Here is a 23,862-nt window from a genome sequence, read left to right on the forward strand (position 1 = left end):
ACAGGAGAAGCCTGCTTCGACTTCCACGCCCCATGAGACAGATCGGCCACCGGCGGTGGTGGGCCAGGAGTCCGTGGAAGGGGAAGTAGTCTCCCTGGAGGACTTACCTATCCCTGCTGAGTGGCATGTAGAAGGAGGACCTACCAGGTAGGAGTTTTGTAAGGGCCAGAAGGAGTGCCCTTCCCTTGAGGGACTGAGGCGACAGGCCGAAGCCCAGGCAGCAGGGAACGTTCCAGGGCACTACCATATTTACTGAGAGGACGGACTCCTCTACAGTGAACCCAAGGTACCTTTGCCTGGTTCATCACGGGCCTTGGTAGTCCCTCAACGATACCGAGCCTTTCTTCTGGAATTGGCTCATGAGATTCCCTTGGCAGGACACTTAGGTCAGGACAAGACCTTTCCCCGGCTTGTCCCCCACTTTTACTGGCCTCAGATGAAAGTGGCATCTGACACATACTGTCAGACGTATGTATCCTGTCAAGCCAGTGGGAAGACAGGGGTGGAGCTGAAAGCTCCCCTGGAACCACTACCTGTTGTTAGCACCCCCTTTGAAAGGGTGGGCATCGACATTGTGGGGCCATTGGATCCACCAACTACAGCTGGTCACAGGTTTATCCTGGTTCTGGTGGATCACGCCACGCGGTACCCAGAGGCAATTCCTCTGAGGACTGTCACTGCACCTGTTGTGGCTAGGGCCCTGATGGGGATCTTTACCCGAGTGGGTTTCCCCAAGGAAGTTGTGTCCGACAGGGGGACCAACTTCATGTCAGCATATATGCGGGCAATGTGGAAGGAGTGTGGAGTGACCTATCGGTTCACCACTCCATACCACCCCCAGTCCAATGGACTGGTAGAAAGGTTCAACAAGACCTTGAAAGGCATCATAAGAAGTCTGCCTGAGAGCCTGCGGAGGAAATGGGACGTCCTCTTGCCCTGCTTGCTATTTTCCTACAGGGAAGTGCCGCATAAGGGAGTGGGCTTCAGCCCCTTTGAGCTACTGTACGGGCACCCTGTGCGTGGACCTCTCAGCCTGGTGAAGGATGGATGGGAAAAGTCTCCCAGGAAGCCTCCCCAGGATGTGGTGAGCTACATGCTGGCTTTCCGGAGCCACATGGCCAAGTTGTGGAAGCAAGCTTCTGACATCTTGGAAGCCAGCCAAGCAGTAATGAAAGAGTGGTATGACCACAACGCTCACCCGGTGGAGTTGGAGCCTGGCCAGAAGTTGTGGGTGATGAAGCCTGGAGAGCTAAGTGCTCTCCAGGATCGCTGGACAGGCCCCTTTGAGGTGTTAGAGAAGAAGGGTAAGGCCACCTACCTGGTGGATCTTAAGTCCCCTCGGCAGCCCCTATGGGTGCTGCATGCTAATCGCCTCAAACCCCACCATGAGAGGCCCGAGGTCATCTTGATGATGGTGACTGATGGAGGAGAGGAAGCGGAAAGCGAACCTCTCCTTGACCTTTTTTCGTCTCAGGAAAAGGATGGGTCGGTCGAGGGAGTGATTCACTCCCCATCCCTAACTCCTGAACAGCGAGAGGACTGCCGCCAGATATTGGAGCAGTACTCTTCGTTGTTCTCCCTTGTCCCGGGAAGGACCCACCTGTGTACCCATGATGTGGACACAGGAGACAACCCACCAGTGAAGTCAAAGACCTACCGGCTGTCAGACAAAGTGAAGGCCAGCAGCCACGGTGAGGTTACCAAGATGCTGGAGCTAGGAGTCATTGAACCTTTCAGCAGCCCCTGGTCCAGTCCGGTGGTTTTAGTACCAAAAGCTGCCCCACCGGGCACCACTCCAGAACTGAGGTTCTGTGTGGATTACCGGGGACTGAACTCAGTGACCAAGACTGATGCTCATCCGATACCTAGGGAGGATGAATTGATTGACCGGCTGAGAGTTGCCCAAGACCTGAGTACCTTTGACCTTACTTCAGGGTACTGGCAGATCTCCCTTACAGATGGAGCAAAGGAAAGGTCAGCTGTCTCCACGCCTGAGGGACACTACCAGTTCTGTGTGATGCCCTTTGGGCTCAACAACGCCCCTGCCACTTTTCAGCGGCTGGTGAACCAGGTCCTCTCTGAAATGGAGGCTTTCTCCGCTGCTTACCTGGATGACATTGCCGTCTTCAGCAGCAGTTGGGAGGACCATTTGCGACACCTGCAAGCTGTTCTCCAGGCCCTGAAACAGGCTGGCTTGACAATCAAGGCCAGTAAATGTCAGATTGGGCAGGGGTCGGTTGTGTACCTAGGCCTCTTGGTGGGTAGGGGAACAGTGCAGCCCCTCCAGGCAAAGATTGAGGCAATCATGGCCTGGGAAGCCCCCAAGACCCAGACTGAGGTCCGAGCTTTCCTGGGCCTCACAGGTTACTACCGTCGCTTTGTGAGGGGTATGGCACTATTGTAGCGCCTCTCACAGAGATTACATCCAAGAAACAACCTCGACGGGTAGTCTGGACAGAGACTTGTCAGCAAGCCTTTGAGAAATTGAAACAGGCAATGTGTGCAGCACCGGTCCTGAGGGCCCCAGACTTCTCCAAGGAGTTCATTGTCCAGACAGACGCATTAGAACATGGCATTGGGGCAGTGTTATCGCAACTCAATGAAGAGGGTCTGGATCAGCCTGTAGTCTTCCTGTCCAGGAGACTGCTTCCCCGGGAACAGAAGTGGAGTGCAATTGAGCGGGAAGCTTTTGCAGTGGTATGGGCTCTGAAGAATTTGCGGCCATACCTGTTTAGCTCGCACTTCCTGGTTCAGACTGACCATCGACCTCTTCGTTGGCTGATGCAAATGAAGGGGGAGAATCCCAAGCTGTTGAGATGGTCCATCTCCCTACAGGGAATGGACTTCCGGGTGGAACATTGGCCTGGAGTGGACCACGTCAATGCAGACGGTCTCTCTAGGTATTTCCGCCTTAGTGATGAGGACTCCCAAGGGGTTGGGTAGCTCTCCCCACTTTCAGCTGGGGGGGGACGCGTGTTAGACTTGTCTGCCCTCTGGGTAGTCCCTCCTAATTAATTATTTATTTTGTCCCCTTTTTGCCCCTCAAACCTTGTTATCTTTTTATGTCCACTGGATTTTTGTGGTATTGACCTAGGGGATAGATGCTCTTTTGCCCTCATAGTCCTTTTTCCTGAGGCCTAGGTGCATTTTCTGACTAAAAACCTACAAGGACTACAAAATGGTGGACAGTAACTGCCATAACTGCCACCTTAGGAGAAAGACCCATAGGTTAGAATAGGGACCTTCCAGAACCTTCTGGACCCTGCAGGACCCTTTGTGGTCAGCCTATATAAGGCCAGGGACAGGGTAGCCATTTTGTGATGACCTGAGAGCTTGAGGAGTGAGGCAGTGGCGTGGGGAGGTGGGCGCGCAAGCAGTGGTTAGTTCACCTGTGAAGTAGACAGCCTCTTCCTGGGGACGTTCCCCCCTAGCCTCTGAGCCCTGACGTTGGTTCATAACCCCTGAGGGAAGCGTCTCTTAATTTCCTACTGGCCCCCCTCTGGTCCCCCTTTCCCTCCCCCCCCCCACTTCCAAGGTCACTGCCAGACCGTCTTACCGGCTTCTGGAAGAGCGGGTTGGGTGTGAGCGAGGTGCCCTGCTTAGCCCGGTGGGCCTCCGGTGAGGAGAGTAGCGTCTGCAGAGATTCCGCGGCTCTGCGCAGGTCCGTGGAGGTGTTCCACCCTCCAGTGTAGAGGGTAGAGAAGTGCCGACCAGTGCGCAGGCCCAGGAGCTAAGGGCCCGACTGACGAAGGAGACGACTCAAGAGGCGGCACCCAGCGGAGACACTGCTCCCTCGCACTTGCCCAGCAACGCAGTCGTCCAAAGAACGGAGGAGACGACTCGAGAGGCGGCCCCCAGCGGAGACACTGCTCCCTCGCACTTGCCCAGCAACGCGGTCGTCCACAGAACGGAGGAGACGACTCGAGAGGCGGCGCATCGCCGCTAGCTTAAGAAGGCCTCCCCTCGGTGCCGGTTTGATGAGCACTTGACCTGGTCCACGAGGGAGGAACTGCTAGGAGAGGAGGTCTGGTGGCAAAGGGCTGGTTGGTTGCAACGGCACAGTACTCGACTGGCCCCCAAGTAAGGTGGAAACAAGGGTGGCTGTTGTATGACTGAGAAACAACAGATCGTGATACCGGAAGGGAGATCTTTCTTTCCCCCTAATATTCTTTGATAACTGAAAGGCCAGCCCTGGCAGGTTTGGGGAAGACTGAGACTAGAAGTCGTCAGAATTAGGGTTAAGAAGAATACGTGAAACAAAGGAGAGCAACTGTGCTGAAGAAGGAAATTGAACCCCCTGAGGCTGATAAAGATGGGGATTGTGGTTTAATTTTGTATTCTCTTTCAGAGGTGGAAGGGGAAGAGAGCTCTGGTCTTGCCTTACTCAAACACCTGAGTCAGTAATAAATAAGCTGATTGTAGCATTGAATCTGTCATCTGAAACCCAGGGGTTACTCACCTGATTGAAGGGAAACTGTCACTCTCTGGGTACCAAGGTACCAATCCAGATTTATATTGCCTGGATGTTCCCAGGGTGTTAAGTAATGGTGTATTGTGAATTAATTGTTAGAAACTGTATTCACGTAAAGCCAGAGATGCAGAAGTAACTTTGAACAGAAGGAGGGAGAAAGTTTACAGAAATAAGAAGCGTAAATGCACTGAATTCACTGTAACTGTGGTACTGATTTAGCATCTGAGCACAAAATAAGAAACTAGCAACAAAAGAGATTATAAAGCTTTTCTACTTTTATAAAATACGGTGTAGTGTCATTTTTGGATGGATGGGCACTGAGTTACTGAGTGGGTGAGACGCAAACTTAACACATGTACTTTGGAGTTAAGCCTTCCTGTTTAGTGCCAAGCTACCCTATGTGTCTTGGAGACCCCAGGTCCAACATGTATTTTATGCATTTTAGGTATTCTGTGGCTTAGAAACCATATCATGCTTTTACAATATTATTTTATAATACTCTTCGTACTGTACGCACTGTACTTTACTGCAAGTATTACGATTGCAGTAGTTCATTTCTTATGCTTGAGAAAGACGACTGTTCAATAAATACCTTTTGGAAAAGTGTGGCTCACTGGTTAGAGGAGGCAGACCTGGAAGCAGAGGTCAGCCCGGGACCAGGGTTCAATTCCCGGCTCGGCGGGTCTTGAGCCCTAAAATGTCCACGGTCTCGACAATTCTCGCTCCGGTGCCTACTCGATTCACGGGTTCACACTCTGTGACTCTGGGCAATAGCTTGCTTAATCTCCACAACGGCCCCTCGCGGTGGGATGCCTGGCTTTCACCTTGTGGATACCCTGCCGGGGCTATCTCACAGGGGAATACCAGGACGGGTTCCCTAAGCAAGCGCTTAGATACCGGGTCGGTGATTTGAGCTATATAAATACATGTACATTTATTGAAAACGCCCGTCTCTCTATTTCTCTGCACCTCTGGTGAAACGAAGCATGCACGATTGACTGAGTGAAATACCTATCTATTGTTTCCACGACTGTAGAGATATATTTCTTATTCTTGGGAAACAAAGCTGTCATGTTTAACCCCTTCGCTGCGGCAGCAATTCCGCCGCAGCGCTAGGGGGGTGTGGGGGGGGGGCCCGAGCGGCGCTCGCATGCTCGTGACGGAGCCGCTCCGTCACGAGCCGCAGTTGCGCTGTTCTCATGACGGAGTGGTTCCGTCATGGCCCTGGCCGCTTAATGGTACGCGCCGCGCAGGCGTGAAATCAGCGCCGCGCAAGCGCGGCGGCAGGGTCATGACGGAACCGCTCCGTCATGAGCACAGCGCAACCGCGGCTCATGACGGAGCGGCTCCGTCATGAGCATACAAGGGTTTAAAGTGGTTGTCAGAAACAAATTCCTTCTTGTTCATTCGAGAAAGTTTCTAGTGACCTCTGAGCTAGCTGGCACACACACAATTAAGTTTAGTATATTCGGTAGAGACCTAGTTGACTTCAGTCCTATGTCTAAACTACAGGATACACTATTCCAATGCGCAGAGCCTATTGGGAATATAGGAACTACACTACAACATCTGACCCCGTCCTTTGCTTGCCGCAGCCTGTTTGGTTTAGCCACCTTCACAAGAAGCATCTTGAGTGACCCAGTAGGACAGTTGTTCCCAAACTGTGCGCTGCAGCGCCCTGGTGCGCTGTTATCAGTAGCCAGGGGTGCTGCGCCGCTCCTTTGGGAATAAATCTGTCATGTGTCAGACCATTTGCAGGGGCGCAGTGTTCTCCTTCCTTTTCTGAGAGGATTAAAAGGACAAAAGAGGAGGCTGAGGTACGGGCCACGTGCTAGAGAAAGATGATTCGTTTCTTCTGCATGAAGAGTATTCACCTGCCCTAGTAACTGTAGTGCAACCTCCTGGCCTTAGCACAGAGGACAGGCTCTAAGCCTTTGGTCTCCACCTTTCTCTTTTTTTCTCTCCCCTTATCTTTTCCTTCTCGCTTCACTTCCCCTCCCACTGTTTTTCTCCCCTTGCTGTCTTTTACTCTCACCCCTTCACTCACTTTATCTCTTTTATTTCTCTTTCTCTCTCTTTCAGTTCTCTCTTTCTCTACTTTTATTTGCCCCCGTGCTTCTCTACCCTTGTCTTTCTTCTCCTTTTATAGCGCACCGATGGCCTTTTTCCCATGGTGCCCCCTGCAAACTATAATTAGTTTTTACTTCAGTTAAATGATCCACAGAAATTGTTTTTTAATGAACCAATAGAATCCTGCAGATTACTAATGGCAGTACGTCAAAGCTGATACAACTATATTGTTCAGGTAAAAACAGGAATTTTCATTATAATCGAACTGCCCAGCACATGAAGCCAGCCTGAGAGTTTCTATGTTCGGTATTTGCATTTTAATTATCACATTTAGGAGCGGAAGACTGACCCTTTGTATAGGGCTGTTGCATGTAACCATGCTACATCTCCAAGCGCCTCATGTAATGTGGAACCTTTAGTCAATCTTAGCTTTTTAGCCATCATAACTTTGAATGTTGGTACTCATTGGTTTGTTTACTCTTATATTTATGGGAGAGTGAAGGGGGAGCTGGAAATGAGGGGGAAACAACAGAAAAAGTGCAGGAAAGATTGGAGGAAAGACACAGAGGACAATGGAGAGTGAAGGGGGGGGATTGAGATGAGGGTAAAACACAGAAGGAGAGTGAAGGGGGAGCTTGAAATGAGGGGGAAACAACAGAAAAAGTGCAGGAAAGATTGGAGGAAAGACACAGAGGACACAGGAGAGTGAAAGGGGGGATTGAGATTAGGGTAAAACACAGAAGGAGAGTGAAGGGGGAGCTTGAAATGAGGGGGAAACAACAGAAAAAGTGCAGGAAAGATTGGAGGAAAGACACAGAGGACAATGGAGAGTGAAGGGGGGGGGATTGAGATGAGGGTAAAACACAGAAGGAGAGTGAAGGGGGAGCTTGAAATGAGGGGGAAACAACAGAAAAAGTGCAGGAAAGATTGGAGGAAAGACACAGAGGACAATGGAGAGTGAAGGGGGGGGATTGAGATGAGGGTAAAACACAGAAGGAGAGTGAAGGGGGAGCTTGAAATGAGGGGGAAACAACAGAAAAAATGCAAAAAAGATTGGAGGAATGACAGAGGACACAGGAGAGTGAAAGGGGAGATTGAGATGAGGGAGAAACGACAGAAAAAGTGAAATAAAGAGTGGAGGCAAGATATAGAGGACACAGGAGAGTGAAAGGGGGAGATTGAGATGATTGGAAAACGCCAGACAAAGTGCAAGAAAGATTGGAGGAATGACACAGGACACAGGAGAGTGAAAGAGGGGGGGGGTTGAGATGAGGGTAAAAAACGAGTGAAAAACGGAGGAAAGACACAGAAGGAGAGTGAAGGGGGAGCTTGAAATGATTGGGAAACAGAAAAAGTGCAGGAAAGATTGGAGGAATGACAGAGTACACAGGAGAGTGAAAGGGGGGATTGAGATGAGAGTAAAAACGGAGGAAAGACACAAAAGGAGAGTTAAGGGGGAGCTTGAAATGAGGGAGAAACAACAGAAAAAGTGAAAGAAAGAGTGGAGGCAAGACATGGAGGACACAGGAGAGTGAAAGGGGGGATTGAGATGATTGGGAAACGACAAAGTGCAAGAAAGATTGGAGGCTGGTCTTGCTTACATCCCGCCCACCAGTAAAAAAATGGTGGGGAGCCACGGCCAACTGCCAATTAGGTCAAGGGAGCCACGGGTTAAAAAAGTTTGGGAACCACTGTAGTAGGAGATAGTGCTGCTGAAAGCCTCTTTGCAACTGCAAAGACTTGTCACAGGTCTGTAGTTCCATTCTTCTGTCTGTATTATAGGTTGATAGGTCCAGTCTGCCATCCACTCTCGTATGGATTACAATAGAGTGGCCATCCCTTGCCAATGAAGAAGCCCAGTAATGTGTTACCAATCATGGACACCACTATGGTTGCCCCAGCTTTAGAAGTTTGACAAATGTAAGGGTCACGAGTTATAGCCTGCATGCGTCCAGCTTCTTCCATCCTTCCAAGGTGCACACGATGAAGATCAGTTTTGTCTGTGCAATACTACTTTGATGCAAACCTGTGCAGCACGGTTTTGGGATGTGGAAAATCCAATGTGTTGTAACGCTCGCATGTCTGACCTATTATGTGCCCTTAGACCCTGCCTCCCATCAAGCACGGTCTCATTCAAAGGTGGCCGGCCAGTCACGGTCCAGAGAAAGAGAGGATGGAGAAGGCGACTCAAAGGCTCTGGGCTCGGCCGGAGCCGCCCAGGCCCTTCCAGCTGCACCTGGGAGTGACTGCTCGGTCGCACCACATTGCGGACTTCGTGACACACTTTGGCTCGGATTTATCAAAGCACTTTATCTACAGGTAAGAAGGGCATGCCCAGGAGCAGGCACCTCCTGGAGTTTGCTGGCACAGAACACTCTTAACATCTTCAGGTTTCCTAGGACATTTGTGCCATTACCTTTACAGATTGCACCTCTGTGGGGGGTGGGAAGGGACTTTTTAAAAAGAGTTGGATTTTTACAACATTAGAATATTTTGTGAATTCCAAGAAGCTGCAGGTTCTGCCAGGGACATGCATTGGAACTTACTATAAAAGAGTTCACTGTTGATATTCCCTCAGAGTTGTAGCCATTGTTCCTACTGGCATTTTAGCCGATTAGAGCAGGGTGTGGCACCTTTACTCATATTTATGATGTTTTCCAATTGACTGACATGTTGCACTGTTAACTTAGTTGTTTTTACATTTCAACCTATTGCAATCCACTCACACTACTCTATTTAGATGTATAATGCCTTCAAATGTAACCCCAACATATGGCCACTTTTAGGAGCCCCCCTCAAGCCTTTCCTTTCCCCCAATTAGTTTTCCTGCCAAAGGAGAGAGTGCGAGCGTAATCAACCTGTCCTCCAAGTCCACAGGGGCTGCTGGCAGGCTCAGTGCCCCCATGACCAGTAGCATAGTCTCAGGGAAAGAGGAAGACCTTAGAGGGGAAGCACCTGAAGCCACCGGGGTGTTATACAACCGGGCGGCTTCCAGGTAATGTTTATTTATTCGAACCTTTTCCCCTCCCTGAGCGGAATAGTTTGAGTCTGACTACCCTCTTGGGAGATCGGAGTCATGGCTGTCAATTGCTTTTTGTTTCTTTTCTCGGGCACTCAAATTCAGAGCAAGTAACAAAGAATTGTGAGTGCCCACACCCATGGGCAATAACGCGTACATTGATAACATGTAATCTGACAGCACTGATCATTAATTGAGAAACAGGCATTACCTTCATTTGTGCCTGTTAGACCTAAGGGTTTCCTAGCCAACACATGGATAGCATGGCACAAAGTGGAAGACTAATTCCAAAGGCTTAATGTGTGAAGCTTGCGTAAAACCTCTCAGGAACTCAGCGCCCATCCATTCCAAAAATGACACTACACCTTGTTAGGAAAATAAAGTTCGTACTTTATAAAAATAGACTCTGTTCTCTTTAGTTTGATAGTTCTTTTGTTTCATTAGTATATCACCTTTCAAATTAATGCAGTTTATATCACTTAATACATTTCATTACATTTCCCAATGCTTTTCGGGTCACACTACTTCCACAATAGGAAAGGTTCCAGGAAGTTAATCTGTCCTACCCTCCTTTACAACTAGCAATTCAATACAATACCAAGAGAGTAAACAGAAGACTGTTGCTGTTACTTTACAGGTTCATACATTACCCCTGGGCTGGCAGGGTCACTTAGGTTTCACGAGCACTGACTTTCAACACCCTTATGTCAATAGCTTGAACAGTGGCACCACTAGGAAAGAACAGGCAGATTAAAACATTTCCTCTGTAGCATATAGATTCTTTCTCTTTTATACGTTCTGTCTGGGCAAACCTGTAACCACTCTAGAGCCCGTACTATTCATTCCACCAGTGAACTCTGACATCTCATTTAGCCCCCTATGACGCTCGCACTACAAGGTCTACTTCCAACTAATGAGTTCACACTGCCCTCACTTCAAGTTTCTCCACTATTCAATAGGCAGTTCAGGGGTTAATTATGTCAGGGTTCCGGGTTGAATGTCCACGCAGCCCCAGTTCGTCACCCTCCCGAGTTCAGTTGCAAGTGGATCGAACTCCGCCCTCTCCCCGAATATCCCGGATTACTTTAGGACGGTGAGAGTTCTTCTGTTGTTGGGTCGAACCCAATCTGCAGCTCTGTTCCCGGTGATGATGACGCTTCGTTGAGGGCCTGTTGACTTGGCCCTGCACCAGCCTGAGGGAAGACAGACGTTCGTTTCCTCAGCGCCTGAGAGGTGCGCACACCAGCTCCCTGCGAGCTCTCACTCCGCCGTCATCCGTGGTAGCTCCTCCTCTGCCCGGCCTCCTTCCGCGCTGGCCCGCCTACTTCTCCTCCTTCATCCGGCCTTCTCCGACGTCACCACAGGATCTCCCCGGATGATTACACGGGACCGCTGGGCTCCGCTACCACTGCCGCCGCTTCCGGGAACTTCACAGGCGAAGGGCGTCTCTTCACCACAGGGATTCCGGAAGGCTCCGACCCTTCTCTCCACAGTGAGTACACCACGCTTCACGCGCGACGAATGCTAAGGCTTCACTTCCAGTCCCTTATTCTCTCTCCTTCCGCCACTAGAGAGGGGGGATGCTTGGATTCACTGGTGTCAAATCACTTCGCCAATGCCACGGTGGTTCTGCCACCCGAGTCGCCAGTAGCTTTGTGGACTCGTTAGAGATCCCGGAGTTTTGGTTCTAGTAATGGACTCAGTGGGGTTTGGTCAGCCCAAGAGGGGTCACATCTATGCAGGAAGCAGCCGGCCCACAGGTCGATCTCTCCCCTACCAGTGCACAATCCTCCTCAATAGGTCGCCTCTCTCCGCACTGGTCACTTGTCTCTTCTCTGGTCAGTGTGTACTACAAAATGGCCGCTCTGGACTTGGCTATTTATAGGCTGGACCTGGACCTTAAGAAGGTGCTTGCAGGTTCCAGAACGTTCTACATATATTGCTATGGCTCAGCCTCCCTGAGGTGGCAGTTTTTGTCAGTTGCCGTCCACCATTTTAGATTCCTTAGAGATGTGACATTCCTGAGGTAACTAGGCCCAAAAAGGGAAGGTGAAACGTCCTACTCAAGGAACACCTAGCCCCCCCAGTCAATGCTGACAACCAAAAATCCGGGTGGGCATAAAAAAAAGAATAATAACACTCAGAGAACAAAGGGGACAAAATAAATCATAATTGTGAGGGGACCCTCAAAAGCAGACAGGTCTAACACTGCCTCATTATACTAGTGCTATTGAGAGAGGGGAAAATGGTTTCTCTGTACTGTGGAGGAAATTAAAATCGTTTTTCATCACACCATTTTTTTTAAGTCTATCTGTGCATTAAGACACCCACACAATGATTGTACTTAAAAGAAGGCTGTACAAAAATAGGATCTTTCTGGAATAGATACCCACATTTTTTGCCTAGTGGCAGTATTTTTTGACTGCAGTTCACTGGGATCCTGCTAACCAAGGCTCCAGTGCTCTCTCCTCTAAAGTCGATGTTAAATACTTTGTACACCCCACAATTGGCATACTGGGGTACCACTCACAGTAAGTCCTCAGTATATGGTAGTAAAGTTCCTTAAACATTGGTATACCAGGGTCTCCCATGGGCTGCAGCATGTAATAATCCACCCCTGAGAGTCCAAGAAAACTGTGTCTGCAGAGCTGCTGTCATAGTCTGTGTGAAATAGTGCATGCACCTTTCACTTCAGATATAAGCTTTTCCTTATATCCCGATCACTGCTTTAAACCTTGAAAACACCCCTTAGCTAGGACCTTCGGTCCAAGGGCAGGGTACATGGTTCTAGGTGTGTAGGTACCCCAGCATGAGCAGAGGTACCCCTACAAACCCCGGACTCCATTCTCTGGGCTTTGTAAGTGCTGGCAGCCTTTTTAGGTCTCGTGGCGTTAACCGCGCGAAAGCGCGGTCTCGCCAGAGACCTATTGTGACCGACGCAGCTTTCGAGGAGACAAGACCTGGCCGCGCACATCTGCCAGAATCGGATCGGAGCGGGTGACGCGCACAACCACGCGCTCCGATTCTGGCAGGCTAGTCACACCCACACACACAAGAGCGCACGCACACACACACATACATGAGCGCGTTTACCGCCGTATGCTTAGCAGCGACTCGCATCGCCCTTTTTACCCCCTGAAGTCCTGAAGTGTGCGCTGTGCAAGTCTCACCCCCATCACGACTCGCACAGCCTCTCTGCCTCGCCTGCACCCTGGGTCACTGAGCGAACGCCAGGCGGCGCGGGCACTGTAAGCGCACCGCCCTACGAGTTGCACCTGCCTGGTACGACTCATACACTCACTTCGAATCGTACCATCTCCCAAGTGAGTACGCGTCTCACACGGGATGCGTGAGACTCGGTAGGTTTGTCCCCCGATCGGTGTACGAGAAGCACAGAGGTGTTCAGGCCTCACGGACGGCGATTCCCCGCCTTGGGTCTTGCCTGCAAGCTAGGGAGGGCGTATTTGGAGCCTCTTGTTACCCCCACACACAAACACACACACAGGCACACACGCAGAGACATACACGCACGCAAACACACACTAGCGCACATACACCCACGCATACACACGAGCGCACACATACAGAGACACACACCACCACCCCCCGCCGCACACACACAAGAGCGCGCGCACACACACACACGAGCGCACACAGACACGCCCCTCCGCCCCCCACTACCACTAAGCCCCACTCACCTCATCTGCGAAACTCTGGACTTCAGCCGCCACCGCTGGGCTCTCGCTCGGGCATGGTAGCCCCCCGTCACCACTGCTCCTCTCCTGACTGCTCCTCTCCTGGCCAGCCACTCCGTGGGCGCGAGCTTCCAGCAGGAAACGGAAGTCCCGCCCCACGGTAGTTTTCGTTACGCGCACCACAGCACCAGCGGTAAGCGGGCTTCATTTTTTTTTTAGGTGTATTTTCTTTGCTCTTGTTTAGGTAGCCTTTTAACCACTTAACGGGACATTTCTGAGACAGTGAAATGAAGTAAACATGCAGCTGAGGCAGCAAAGTCTTTACATTGAGAAACTTTGCTGCAGTTATCCAGCCAGGTTGCCCCCAGTAAAAAAAGGAAGCACTGTAACAGCTGTGAGCCCGTGCATAAGGTGCATCAGAGCTGTGTGAATAATAACTGCGTCAGCCCCGTGCGTGAGGTGCATCATCAGAGCTGTGTGAATAATAACTGCGTCAGCCCCGTGCGTGAGGTGCATCATCAGAGCTGTGTGAATAATAACAGCTGTGAGCCCGTGCCAGAGGTGCATCATCAGAGCTTTGTGAATAATAACAGCTGTGAGCCCGTGCCTAAGGTGCATCAGAACTGTGTAAATAATAACTGTGTCAGCCCCGTGCGTGAGGTGCATCATCAGAGCTGTGTGAATAATAAAAGCTGTGAGCCCGTGCCTAAGGTGCACATCAGAGCTGTGTGAATGATAACTGCGTCAGCCCCGTGCGTGAGGTGCATCATCAGAACTGTGTGAATAATAACAGCTGTGAGCCCGTGCCTAAGGGGCATCATCAGAGCTGTGTGAATAACAACTGTGAGCCCGTGCGTGAGTTGCATCATCAGAGCTCGGTAAATAATAACAACTGTGAGCCTGTGCCTAAGGTGCATCATCAGAGCTGTGTGAATAATAACTGCGTCAACCCGTGCGTGAGGTGCATCATCCACATTGCTCAGGTCACCCAAATTCCTGCACTCTCTACCACACTGCTTTCAAAAACAGCATACTCTTGCACACACTCTCACTGCTCACCAATTCAAAGTTTGCTAAAAATGTTATGCAACGCATTGTCATACACAATGCCAATAACTCAAACTTTAATGCTGCGAGACCTATTGCATTGTAAATGCTTGTTAAGGTATGTAGTGGACACTGGCAACTTAAGATGTCCAGCTACATAATGGCTTCTCCGAATCTGGTCATGTTTGGTATCAAACATGATGGAATCATGCAACTACACCAATTCCAGTGTTAGTTGCATGATACCATGTACTGTGGGCTCCTTACAGGACCCCCCAATACCTACCTGTGTAACCTAAAGGGTCTGCCTGCCAGCCCGCACTGCTGCCGACCCCAGGCAATGTTCTGCCCCCTGCTGATTAGCTTAACTCTCGCAGGGTAAGTAGAACAAAGAATTCCCTGTGAAGGAGAAGTGTGACCACCACTCCTTTACAAGTAGGGAGGGTGGGGGCATATCCAAACTGATTTGAAGGGCACATTTAATGCCCTCCTTGCATAAACCAGTTTTATCCAGTTCAGGAGCCCTTGGCTCCTGCTCTGGTGCAAGACTACACAAAGGACAGGGGAGTGTCCACCTCTCTGTCCAGCTCCTCCCTAGGGAGGTGCCCAGAGCTCCTCCAGGTGCACATTTGATTCCGTCAACTTGGTCTCTGGGAGCATCTGACTGGCTAGGACAGCTGAGTAGCTTCCCTGACCTCCCCTGATAGGTTGGTCACCGCAGAAGACGTTCTTCCCTTTTTTATGGTTAGTTAAGGCTTCTCCTGATTGTGGGTCCTTAGGTTCGTCCCGGACTTCGTCAAGACCTGCCTGAAGACACTTGTGGTGTTGGACACTGGAACTCTGCTGCTGGATTGAGCCAGGGCCAAAGACAAGACTACTCTTGGTGGGAAGATTCCTGGCACAACTTAGTCTCTGTGCTCTTCCAAGCTTCTACAATCCGTGGCTGTGCATCCTTCGAGTCAGTAAGGACACTGCATGCATCCAAACGAGAAAGCATCTACCTTGGAGTTAATGTATCACTTCCCTGCATCAACAGGTACCTCAACGCCGACAACAATTTTGCTGATCCTGCTGTCCCACAGACATCTCCCGGCTCTGCAACACAGGTGGTGGTTTGTTGGCTCTTGAGAGGCCTGACTAGTCTTCCCTGCAACTTTGGAGACTGTAATCCCTCACTAGCCAACCTACACCGCATCCCTGCGCACTGTGTCTGTCTGCTTTTGCCAGGGCTTGTTGACTTTGCTCACTGAAGATCTTCAAGCTCCAAGAAGCCCCAGCCTCAAATATTGCACAGCTCCAAGAACGACATCCTGACTGCATCCTCCCCACTTTGGGCCTCTATCGTTTGTGTGCTGCCACAGGATCCTCAAGGGGGCTCCAACGATTCCTGCTGACTCATGTGTGCTGAGGGCTGTCCATGACTTATCCCTGCTGAGTTAGTCCCACAGACCTTGCTGCTCCACAACCAAGCAGTTTGTTTCTTCACACCGACTGTTACGGTTGCTAAGGATTATTGGTGGTCCAGCATGCCACTTTGCCAACCAGTGACATTAAATTTGATTTAACCATTATATCATATATAATGCACTAATTCTTTTGATATCAAAAAGTACCAATTGTAGCAGTCTTATTCAGAAGTTATCAGGGCTGGGGTGCTAGCCTGTAATTCTGTACTTGCCAATGGGGCTACTAGCCTTTCCACAGTAAAATCGACAATTCGTATCTTTACTGTTGAAACATATAAAAATACAGGATCCACTTTGGGCATACAGCAACCTGCCTTAGGGCTTGTTAGGCCTGTCTCGGTTGACTTTTATACCTTTTAAGATATGCCTTTGGCATTACTTTAAATGTCAGAGTCGAGTTAGCAGTTAAAAGCTGCCCGTCTAGTCTGCAGTGACAGTCTGGGAGCCATGCTTTACCTTGTCCCCCTCAGGGTGGCACAATAAGTGCTGCATTCCCTGGGGTACACTAAATTACAGGCTCTAGGTACCGCGGGTACCATATACAATGGACTTGCCAGTAAGATGGACTATAACAATTGGGGACAAACTAATTAAGCATGCTCGAATGTAAGAGTCAGAGCACATACACTGAGTCCTGTTCAGCAGTCATTTCACCAGCACCTGGCAGTCACAGTTAAGGCAAATAGTCAATCAAGCAGCATTTGTATAGCACAGCACTGTCACCCCTCAGGGTATCTAGGCACTGTTGATGCAACATCAGAATAAAGGTCAGAAATGAGCAGACAGATGCAAAATAGATGTCAGGAACAAGCAGAAAGAGGCAAAATAAATGTCAGACAAGACTAGGAAAAGACAAAATAATGTTCAAGTGGGCAAGCTGGACAAGAAACCCATCACAGGGTGAGCTGGCCTGAGTCAGAGGAAACCTGCAAAAAGCCTGTTTCCTTACAATGTTTGGTGTTTGCCAGATATAGTATAAATGATTCTGTTTAGGTTTATTTTTGTAAAATATAGAACTTACGATCACGAAGTACTGTCAACAATACAAGAACATTTAACAAGTTAAAGCAGTAGTTTCCAAACCTTGCGTTGCAGCACCCGGGTGCGCCGCCAAAACCAGCCAGGGGCACCACAATCGCAATTGCTGAGGAGACTCCATAATCTGCACCATCAATGTTATTCTTCAGCAGTGAATTTAAATCGTTTCAACAAACTGCAGTTCTTATAAAAGCTACTAGAGATCAGTACAAGCACACGCCTCAAGACTTTCTCATCCGTTCTCAAGCAAAATATTTTTAATGCTAGGACGTTCATTACCTTTCAGGTGTAATTGAAATTCCAAGGCCACCTGTCTGATTTGGACGAATGCAAATATGACTTGGGCATTGACCATGCCAGTTTCACGAAACTGCTTGATTATAAAACAACCATTAGGGAATTGTCCCTTCTTGTGTAACTGTAGCTGGTGTAGTGTGGCCTTTATTGATGGATCCAATGATTGAGGCAAGACTATCTGCGATGAGCGTTTCATAGAGTACACCTTTGTTTTTCCTTTTTTTTTAAAAATATTTTTTATTGAAGCTTGAAAAAGAAACAGCAACATATTGGTAAATAAAAAAATACACACTGTGGCTATAAATTATACATACATCAAGAAAAGGGGGAGGAAGAGCCAGTTTTAAGAGAGGCCAAGAGGAAAACATAAAGAGAGTAATCTTTAAACTAAAGATAAAAAGAAAATTGCATCACCCATCAAGAGCCATTCCGCTAAGCACCAAGCCACTCCTCCAACGGGGCCTAGATTTTCCGGCCCTGTTCCCGCCTCCTTCTGCCCCACCTCTGGAAAACTGCTTACTCTAAATTATGGAGAGCCAGAATCCTTGCTCTCCAATTTACAAAAGTGGGGGCCTCCGGACTAATCCATTCCGATGTTATACAGAGTCGTACAAGGGACATGGAGATACAGAGAAGGGCAGATGCATTTCTTGATCTCTCCAATGCACAATTACTCTCACACCCAAAAATAACAAGCTCGGAGGAGAGAACAGCCGGAATTTTCTATCTAGAATTGATAAACAGTTCTACCTCCTGAAGAAATGTGTTAAGGGTAGGGCATTCAAAAAACATGTGTACATCGTTAGCCGCTACCAAACCACACCTTGGACAACAATGACCCCCTCTCCCTCCCCATTTAAAGATTTTGGCTGGTGTGTAGTAGAGATCAAACAGTGCCATATAGCATTGAGAACGTAAGCTCCCTGATATTAAGACACTGCTTGATAGTTCCAAAGCCTGGGAAATATCCAGCCCTACCTTACCCAGCTTTAACACCCATTTAGCATTCTGAGTAGAAAGGTCATCCGGAAAGCCTGAAAGTAAATGCTGATACAATATACCTATTCTTGATCGCTTCAAAATCTGTTCCATCAATAAATTCTTGCAAAATAAATTAGATTTTTGAACTTCAATTTATCCAGAAAACTTCGAATTTGTAGATATTTAAAAAATTTGTGACTATTTAAAGAAAACTTATCCTTTAGAAATAAAAGGTAACCATAGACCCATCGGACCCTAAGTCGCCCAAAGACACTATTCCCTTCGTCATCCAGTTAAATGTGACATGATCCTGAAATATATGAGGTAAGAGTCTAGCTGCATCCAAAGGTGTGTAGTAATTAAGATTAGGAATAGACCATTTGCGCGGACTTTGCGCCAAACTGTAAACATTGCTATAGCCACCTTGAACTTCGTTTTCTTGTAGTAACTAGGTTCCAAAACCCGTAATAAAATCCCCTTGGCATCCTCCCCCAGCCCAATTTCAAAAATGGAAGGACTTTAGTGAGCTGGCAGCAATGCTCTAGCCAGACCCCCCAGGATATAGCGGCATGGATTAGCAAATTTAGCGGCACAAAAATGGAAATTTAGCGGCACAAAAATGGAAATTTAGCGGCACAAATATGGAAATTTAGCGGCAATTTTGCGGCATTATATTTGGCCATTTTTCCTACAACAAACACAGATATCTTAGTTTTTTAGTTATTTAACAACTTGAAGCTATGTATATTTGGTTTATCTACAATGTAGACACTTTGTTTCCCTCGAAAAGCAAAAGACTGCCCGTCAGCAGCCCAAGGCAGCAAAACAGCGTTACAAGCGCCCCACGTTGCATGGGGGGGGCTAGAACCGTCTTCCCACCAGGAGCTACCAGCATCATTCACGGGAGGACGGCAGAAACTGTCCTGCTTATGACGTTGGAAGGTTTGCCCAGCGATAGAATGGCATGGAGTTTCTTCAGGGGGAGATGCTGGAGTTTGGAGGTTCATCACTCAACAATCATTTGCGCCCTCAGCTCTTCCTCAAGACCAGCGACGGTGCACTACAGCAACTCACTCTATACTGGAATTCACACTCCAACCAAACACTTAAGTTCAGCTGCTGCATTTAAAATGAAGTTGTAAAGACAGCGAAATTCGTTTTTTGGTTGAAATCTGGCTTGTTTTGGAACACGTAGGGCCTCAAGAATGCTGTGTTATGGAGTGAGAGCTGTGACAGTCAGCCCCTTCCCCCTTCCCTTTCAACCAGAGGCACCACAAGGTCGGCAGTAACGGTTCAGAAATGGTTGGTTTTAACAAAACAAAAAAAAAGAAGTAGGGGAACTGCTTTGCTGTTCCTCATAGATTCCGCCAACTTCTACCTCTGGGTACATTGCAATTCCAAATTGTAGTATCCAGACATCTGTAATTGGGATTATCCTGACATCTGCAGACCCTTATTTCTTTGATAGCATTTCTTCTTGCTGCACTCCACCCAGAGGTGGACGAGCCACTGAAAGGGGGAGTCAGGCTCCAGCCCGATGCCTCACTCTGGCTGAAATCGAGGTCCTCTTGGGTTCTGGAGCCCTAAACGATCCGAACTTTAAAATGTTTTCTGCCTACCACCCACGCTCTAACTGAATACTCCAAGATGAGAACATTATCCTTTGATGTAAAATAGGAAAAGGAAATACTTACTCAATGTCTGAATGGCACAATGTGGAATCAGGAAACCTAGAACTTTTCCTGCCTTCCCTGCTTGACCAAACTGTGATGTGATCCTAGACAAATATTTTATTTCACTGTGCCTCCTATTTTCTTTATTGCATTTAAGAGTGCTTTGAAATACATGAGTTCAAGGTGTGTACTATCTTGTGTCGGATTGAAAGACTATAATGTTGCTCCATGAAAGAATCAAGGCCACCTACATGGTACACATGGCAACTGACTTGCCTTTTAATTCACTAATGGCAACGCAGTCATGCCTGGGGCCAGGAGGCATGACCATTTTGAAGTTCATGTTTAATAAATCCCTCGCAATGCAGTGATATCATCTGATGTACTACGTTGACACGCTTCTATCTGCTAAAAAAATGCACTCTTTGGAATGTTGAAGTGCAGGAGCACTTAAAAGCCAGACAGAGAGTCGGCTCGGCTCTTGCAATTAATTTGGTTGTAAATGTGTGTTGCCTCGCCCGCCCGCCCCTTTGTGCGAATATGACGTTGAAATCTGCAATGATTTGTATCCACAGCCTGCCCAACGTGATGCATATTTACTCCCCATGCCCATAGCCTTATTAATGCAATAGCAAACTATAAAACCCGAGGAACGAAACACAGAAGGCAGGGAAATCCATTCTGAAAGGGTCATCTGAACAACACTGGCAAAATGACAATGTAACCTGTTCAGTAGTGTTCATAGCGCCTAACACTGAGCCCCGTGTATGCATTTATTAAGTGTGGGCTGTTTTCAAGACCACAGGACATGATGTCGGACTTTCCACCAGAAGGGGGCTCCTAGGAGCAATATGCAAAGACCTATTCAGATGAGATAAATGCACCTGCGGTCCCTGGTGATTGAGTTTCAATTTAATGATTATGGCCTAATTGTGTCCCATCGTGACTGCAGCTGCACTCTTTAACTAACTCAGCAAGTAACAATATCTGAAATTATTCTACTTGTGGAAGATTTTTGGTAGAGCAGGTTCCTAAACTGAGCGTTCCCTCAGGGAAGGTTTGCCCTCCCTCTTTCTGGTTCCATTCCTTGGGTGGCTTATACTTTTGGCTGCTTACTTTTGATACTTAACCCCTTGTTTTAACCATTTATGGTAAGGTAATGTTATTGTAGTTAATTAAAACCATTACAAACATCCGTCAGTTCACAATTTTTCATAGTAAAAGTACGTAATAACACATTGCAACTGTGGCTATTCCAGGATTAAAAAAAAAAGAAACGCTATTAATAAAAAGAAATAAAAGCTGCTAAAATTCGCACTTGGGTGTCTTGGGCCTGCGGGAAGCCAGAAATTAAAGTGCAATGTGCGCAGGTGACGTGAGGCCTAGATAGGGCAGCCAGGAAAGCATTAGGCGGGCAGTTTTGTAATTCAAAGCCTATATGCATGGGGGGCGGGGGGCATACAGTGTTGTGCTGCCCTTAAGATCAAGTAGCGGGGTCTGCATGCACAGAAATGACTACGGATCCATAATTAATTGAATCTGGGTGCTTGTTAAAATGTGTACCTGCTAGCTACCGATGAGTGCGTTGTGTGTAAATATTTATCAAGCTTAGGCTAATGGCAGTTTAAGTACGAAATAAATTAAAGATAGTGACTGGCAACTATTGCAGGCCTGTGATTAGCAGAATGGCTTGTTCAATCAGCCTCTTCCATTTGTGGAATTAACATAGTTGCTGAAGAGGATTATCTACGCACTTTTTCCTTACTCACTGCCGGATTAATTTAGTACTCATTTCACCTATATACAAACAAATAAATGGCTCGCTTTGGGCACATTCCAATACGGCGCCTGTCACCCACACAAACAGAGGCAAATGGGAAGGCGGATGGCCTGCTTAATTACTCGCTCTTTAGGGTTAATTCTCCTGTGTAGCAGCACCGCCCGGCCATCCGCTGGGACATTAACACCCCGTCAGGATTCACAATACCAGGCCGTTCATGGCTACCGGACTCAGACTAACAATACAGACCCCCCCCAGGATATAGCGGCATGCATTTGCTTTTGTAACAATGCAGCGATTTCTACAAAAGTGCCGATTTCGCGGGCACATTAGTAAAAATCGCGGCATTTTTACAAAAGTGACGATTTCGCGATTTTTTTGCAAATCGCGAAATCGCGATATCCTGGAGGGTCTGTAGTCTAGCCCCAAATAGTGGTGTTGAGAGATGCAGAAGAAAAGCTGACCACCAGTACAGCACCAAATTAGGGACAGACCACCTTCCTCGATCACACGTTAGATGCATCCATTTGGCCGCTCTGCGGGGTTGATGATATCCCCAAAGGAATCTATTACAGCATCTCTCAGCGTAAGCAAGACTGGCTTGGGAGAACTCGAGCGGGATGGTTCTGAATAGATACAAGAACTTCAGCAAAACCAACATTTTCAAAACATTCCCTCTGCAATATAAAGATAGATGCAAATTGTCTAATCTAGTCAGAGTAGAATTAACAGATTCGATACCGGGTAAGATATTCAAATCAGGGATCTTTTTAACTTCAGCTGTAATTTTGACCCCAAGATACAATGCACTCTGAACAACTGGAGCATCAGAGGGGCCCATAGCTGCTGATTGAATGACCTGGGTTTTAATAGCGTTGAGCTTATATCCGGACACCCGGCCATGTTGCTCTGCTAGATTCCTAATAGATATAAAAGCTGATGCTACATTACTGGTCAAAACTATAATATCAGCGTAAGCCAGAGCCTTATATTCCGATATACTAACCCTAACTGGAAGTATGTCCAATGAGTTCTCAATTTTACATAGCAAAGGATCAATATACAATGCAAACAGCAGGGGAGAACAAGGGCACCCCTGCCTAGTGCCCCTGCTGACACTAAATGGTCTTGATTGCAACCCTGAGACCGACAGAGTAGCTTCTGGGGCAATATAAAGTGCTTGAACTGCCCTGATAAATTCAGAGCTGAATCCCTTCCAGAATAAAATGGGCCATAAGAAACCCCTGGCTACCCTGTCGAATGCCTTTTCGGCATCCAACAGGATTGCCCCGAGGGGAGATTGCGTAGCTTGGGCCCAATCCAAGAGTGCAATTACCCAGCAGACATGGTCTGCCATGTCCTGCATGGTATGAAGCCATGCTGACGCAGGCAGACTAATGGCAAAATTACCAAGGACAGTCTAGTGGATAAGATTTTCGAATATATTTTATTGTCGGCATTGATCAGAGATATTGGGCGGAAAGAAGATGAATATAATTCTGGTTTCCCTTTTTTCTTTATTAAAATGATAGTAGTTGGATGCCAGGTAGCTGGTATATGGCCAAGCTGAGACCCTCTAAAAGTGGCCAGAATATCATCCCGAATCTCTGAACGAAACAGACTATAAAATTCCAGAGTAATGGAGTCAAAGCCAGATGCTTTCTCATTGGTTAGTGAGATAATTGCCAACTCAATCTCATCCCAGTCTATAGGGGCAGAAAGGACTTTGTTCTGCTGAGCAGTGACCTGTAGCGTGTTGAGGTCCTGTAGGAAAGCCTCAGCCTCATATTCTAAATTGGAGTCTCGGATTTCCTCTGAATATAAAGTACAGTAAAACTGCCGTAAAACCTCCAAAACTCCCTCCGATGTGTCCTGAATATTCCCCTGAGAGTCCTGAATCCTAGTAACGCGATTAGCCAATCCTTTCTGATGGAGTCTCTTAGCCAAGACCCTCCCCGATTTTTCCCCCAAACTCAAACACCATAGAGCGGAATTGCAGATACTTAGCCGCAAGATCTTGCCTAAAGAACTCCAACAAAGAGGCCCTAACCCTAGCCACCAGTAATTGCACTTGAGTTGTATCTCGACCCTCCTTGATTGCACGCGTACGTTCAGCCTCTACCACCCCCAATTCCACCATCCTCCTATCTATCGCAACCTGTATGGCCCTCTGCCGTGAGTAGGAAAAGCTTTTTGATCCCCCCCGAACTGCTGCTTTTAGCGTATCCCACACAGTGACATAGTGTTAATATTAAATTTAGGAATTCCTCAATCCAATTCCTCAAAAGGTCGATATATGATTGTTCTAAAAGGAGTTTTCTCTCA

General features: G+C 47.9%; 1 protein-coding gene across 1 annotated transcript in view; it reads left to right on the forward strand.

Annotated features, from left to right (window-relative positions):
* The window catches only part of CFAP65 (cilia and flagella associated protein 65), a 464,473-nt gene that overhangs the window by 430,128 nt on the left and 10,483 nt on the right, over positions 1 to 23,862 (forward strand). The window contains exon 29 of the mRNA XM_086954439.1: positions 8,646 to 8,860. Within this exon, the coding sequence (XP_086810565.1) occupies positions 8,646 to 8,860 (215 nt within the window). The remainder of the gene's footprint in view (positions 1 to 8,645; positions 8,861 to 23,862) is intronic.

This window comes from Lissotriton vulgaris, chromosome 2_1 (assembly GCF_964263255.1).
Source record: "Lissotriton vulgaris chromosome 2_1, aLisVul1.2, whole genome shotgun sequence".
NCBI lineage: Eukaryota > Metazoa > Chordata > Amphibia > Caudata > Salamandridae > Lissotriton > Lissotriton vulgaris.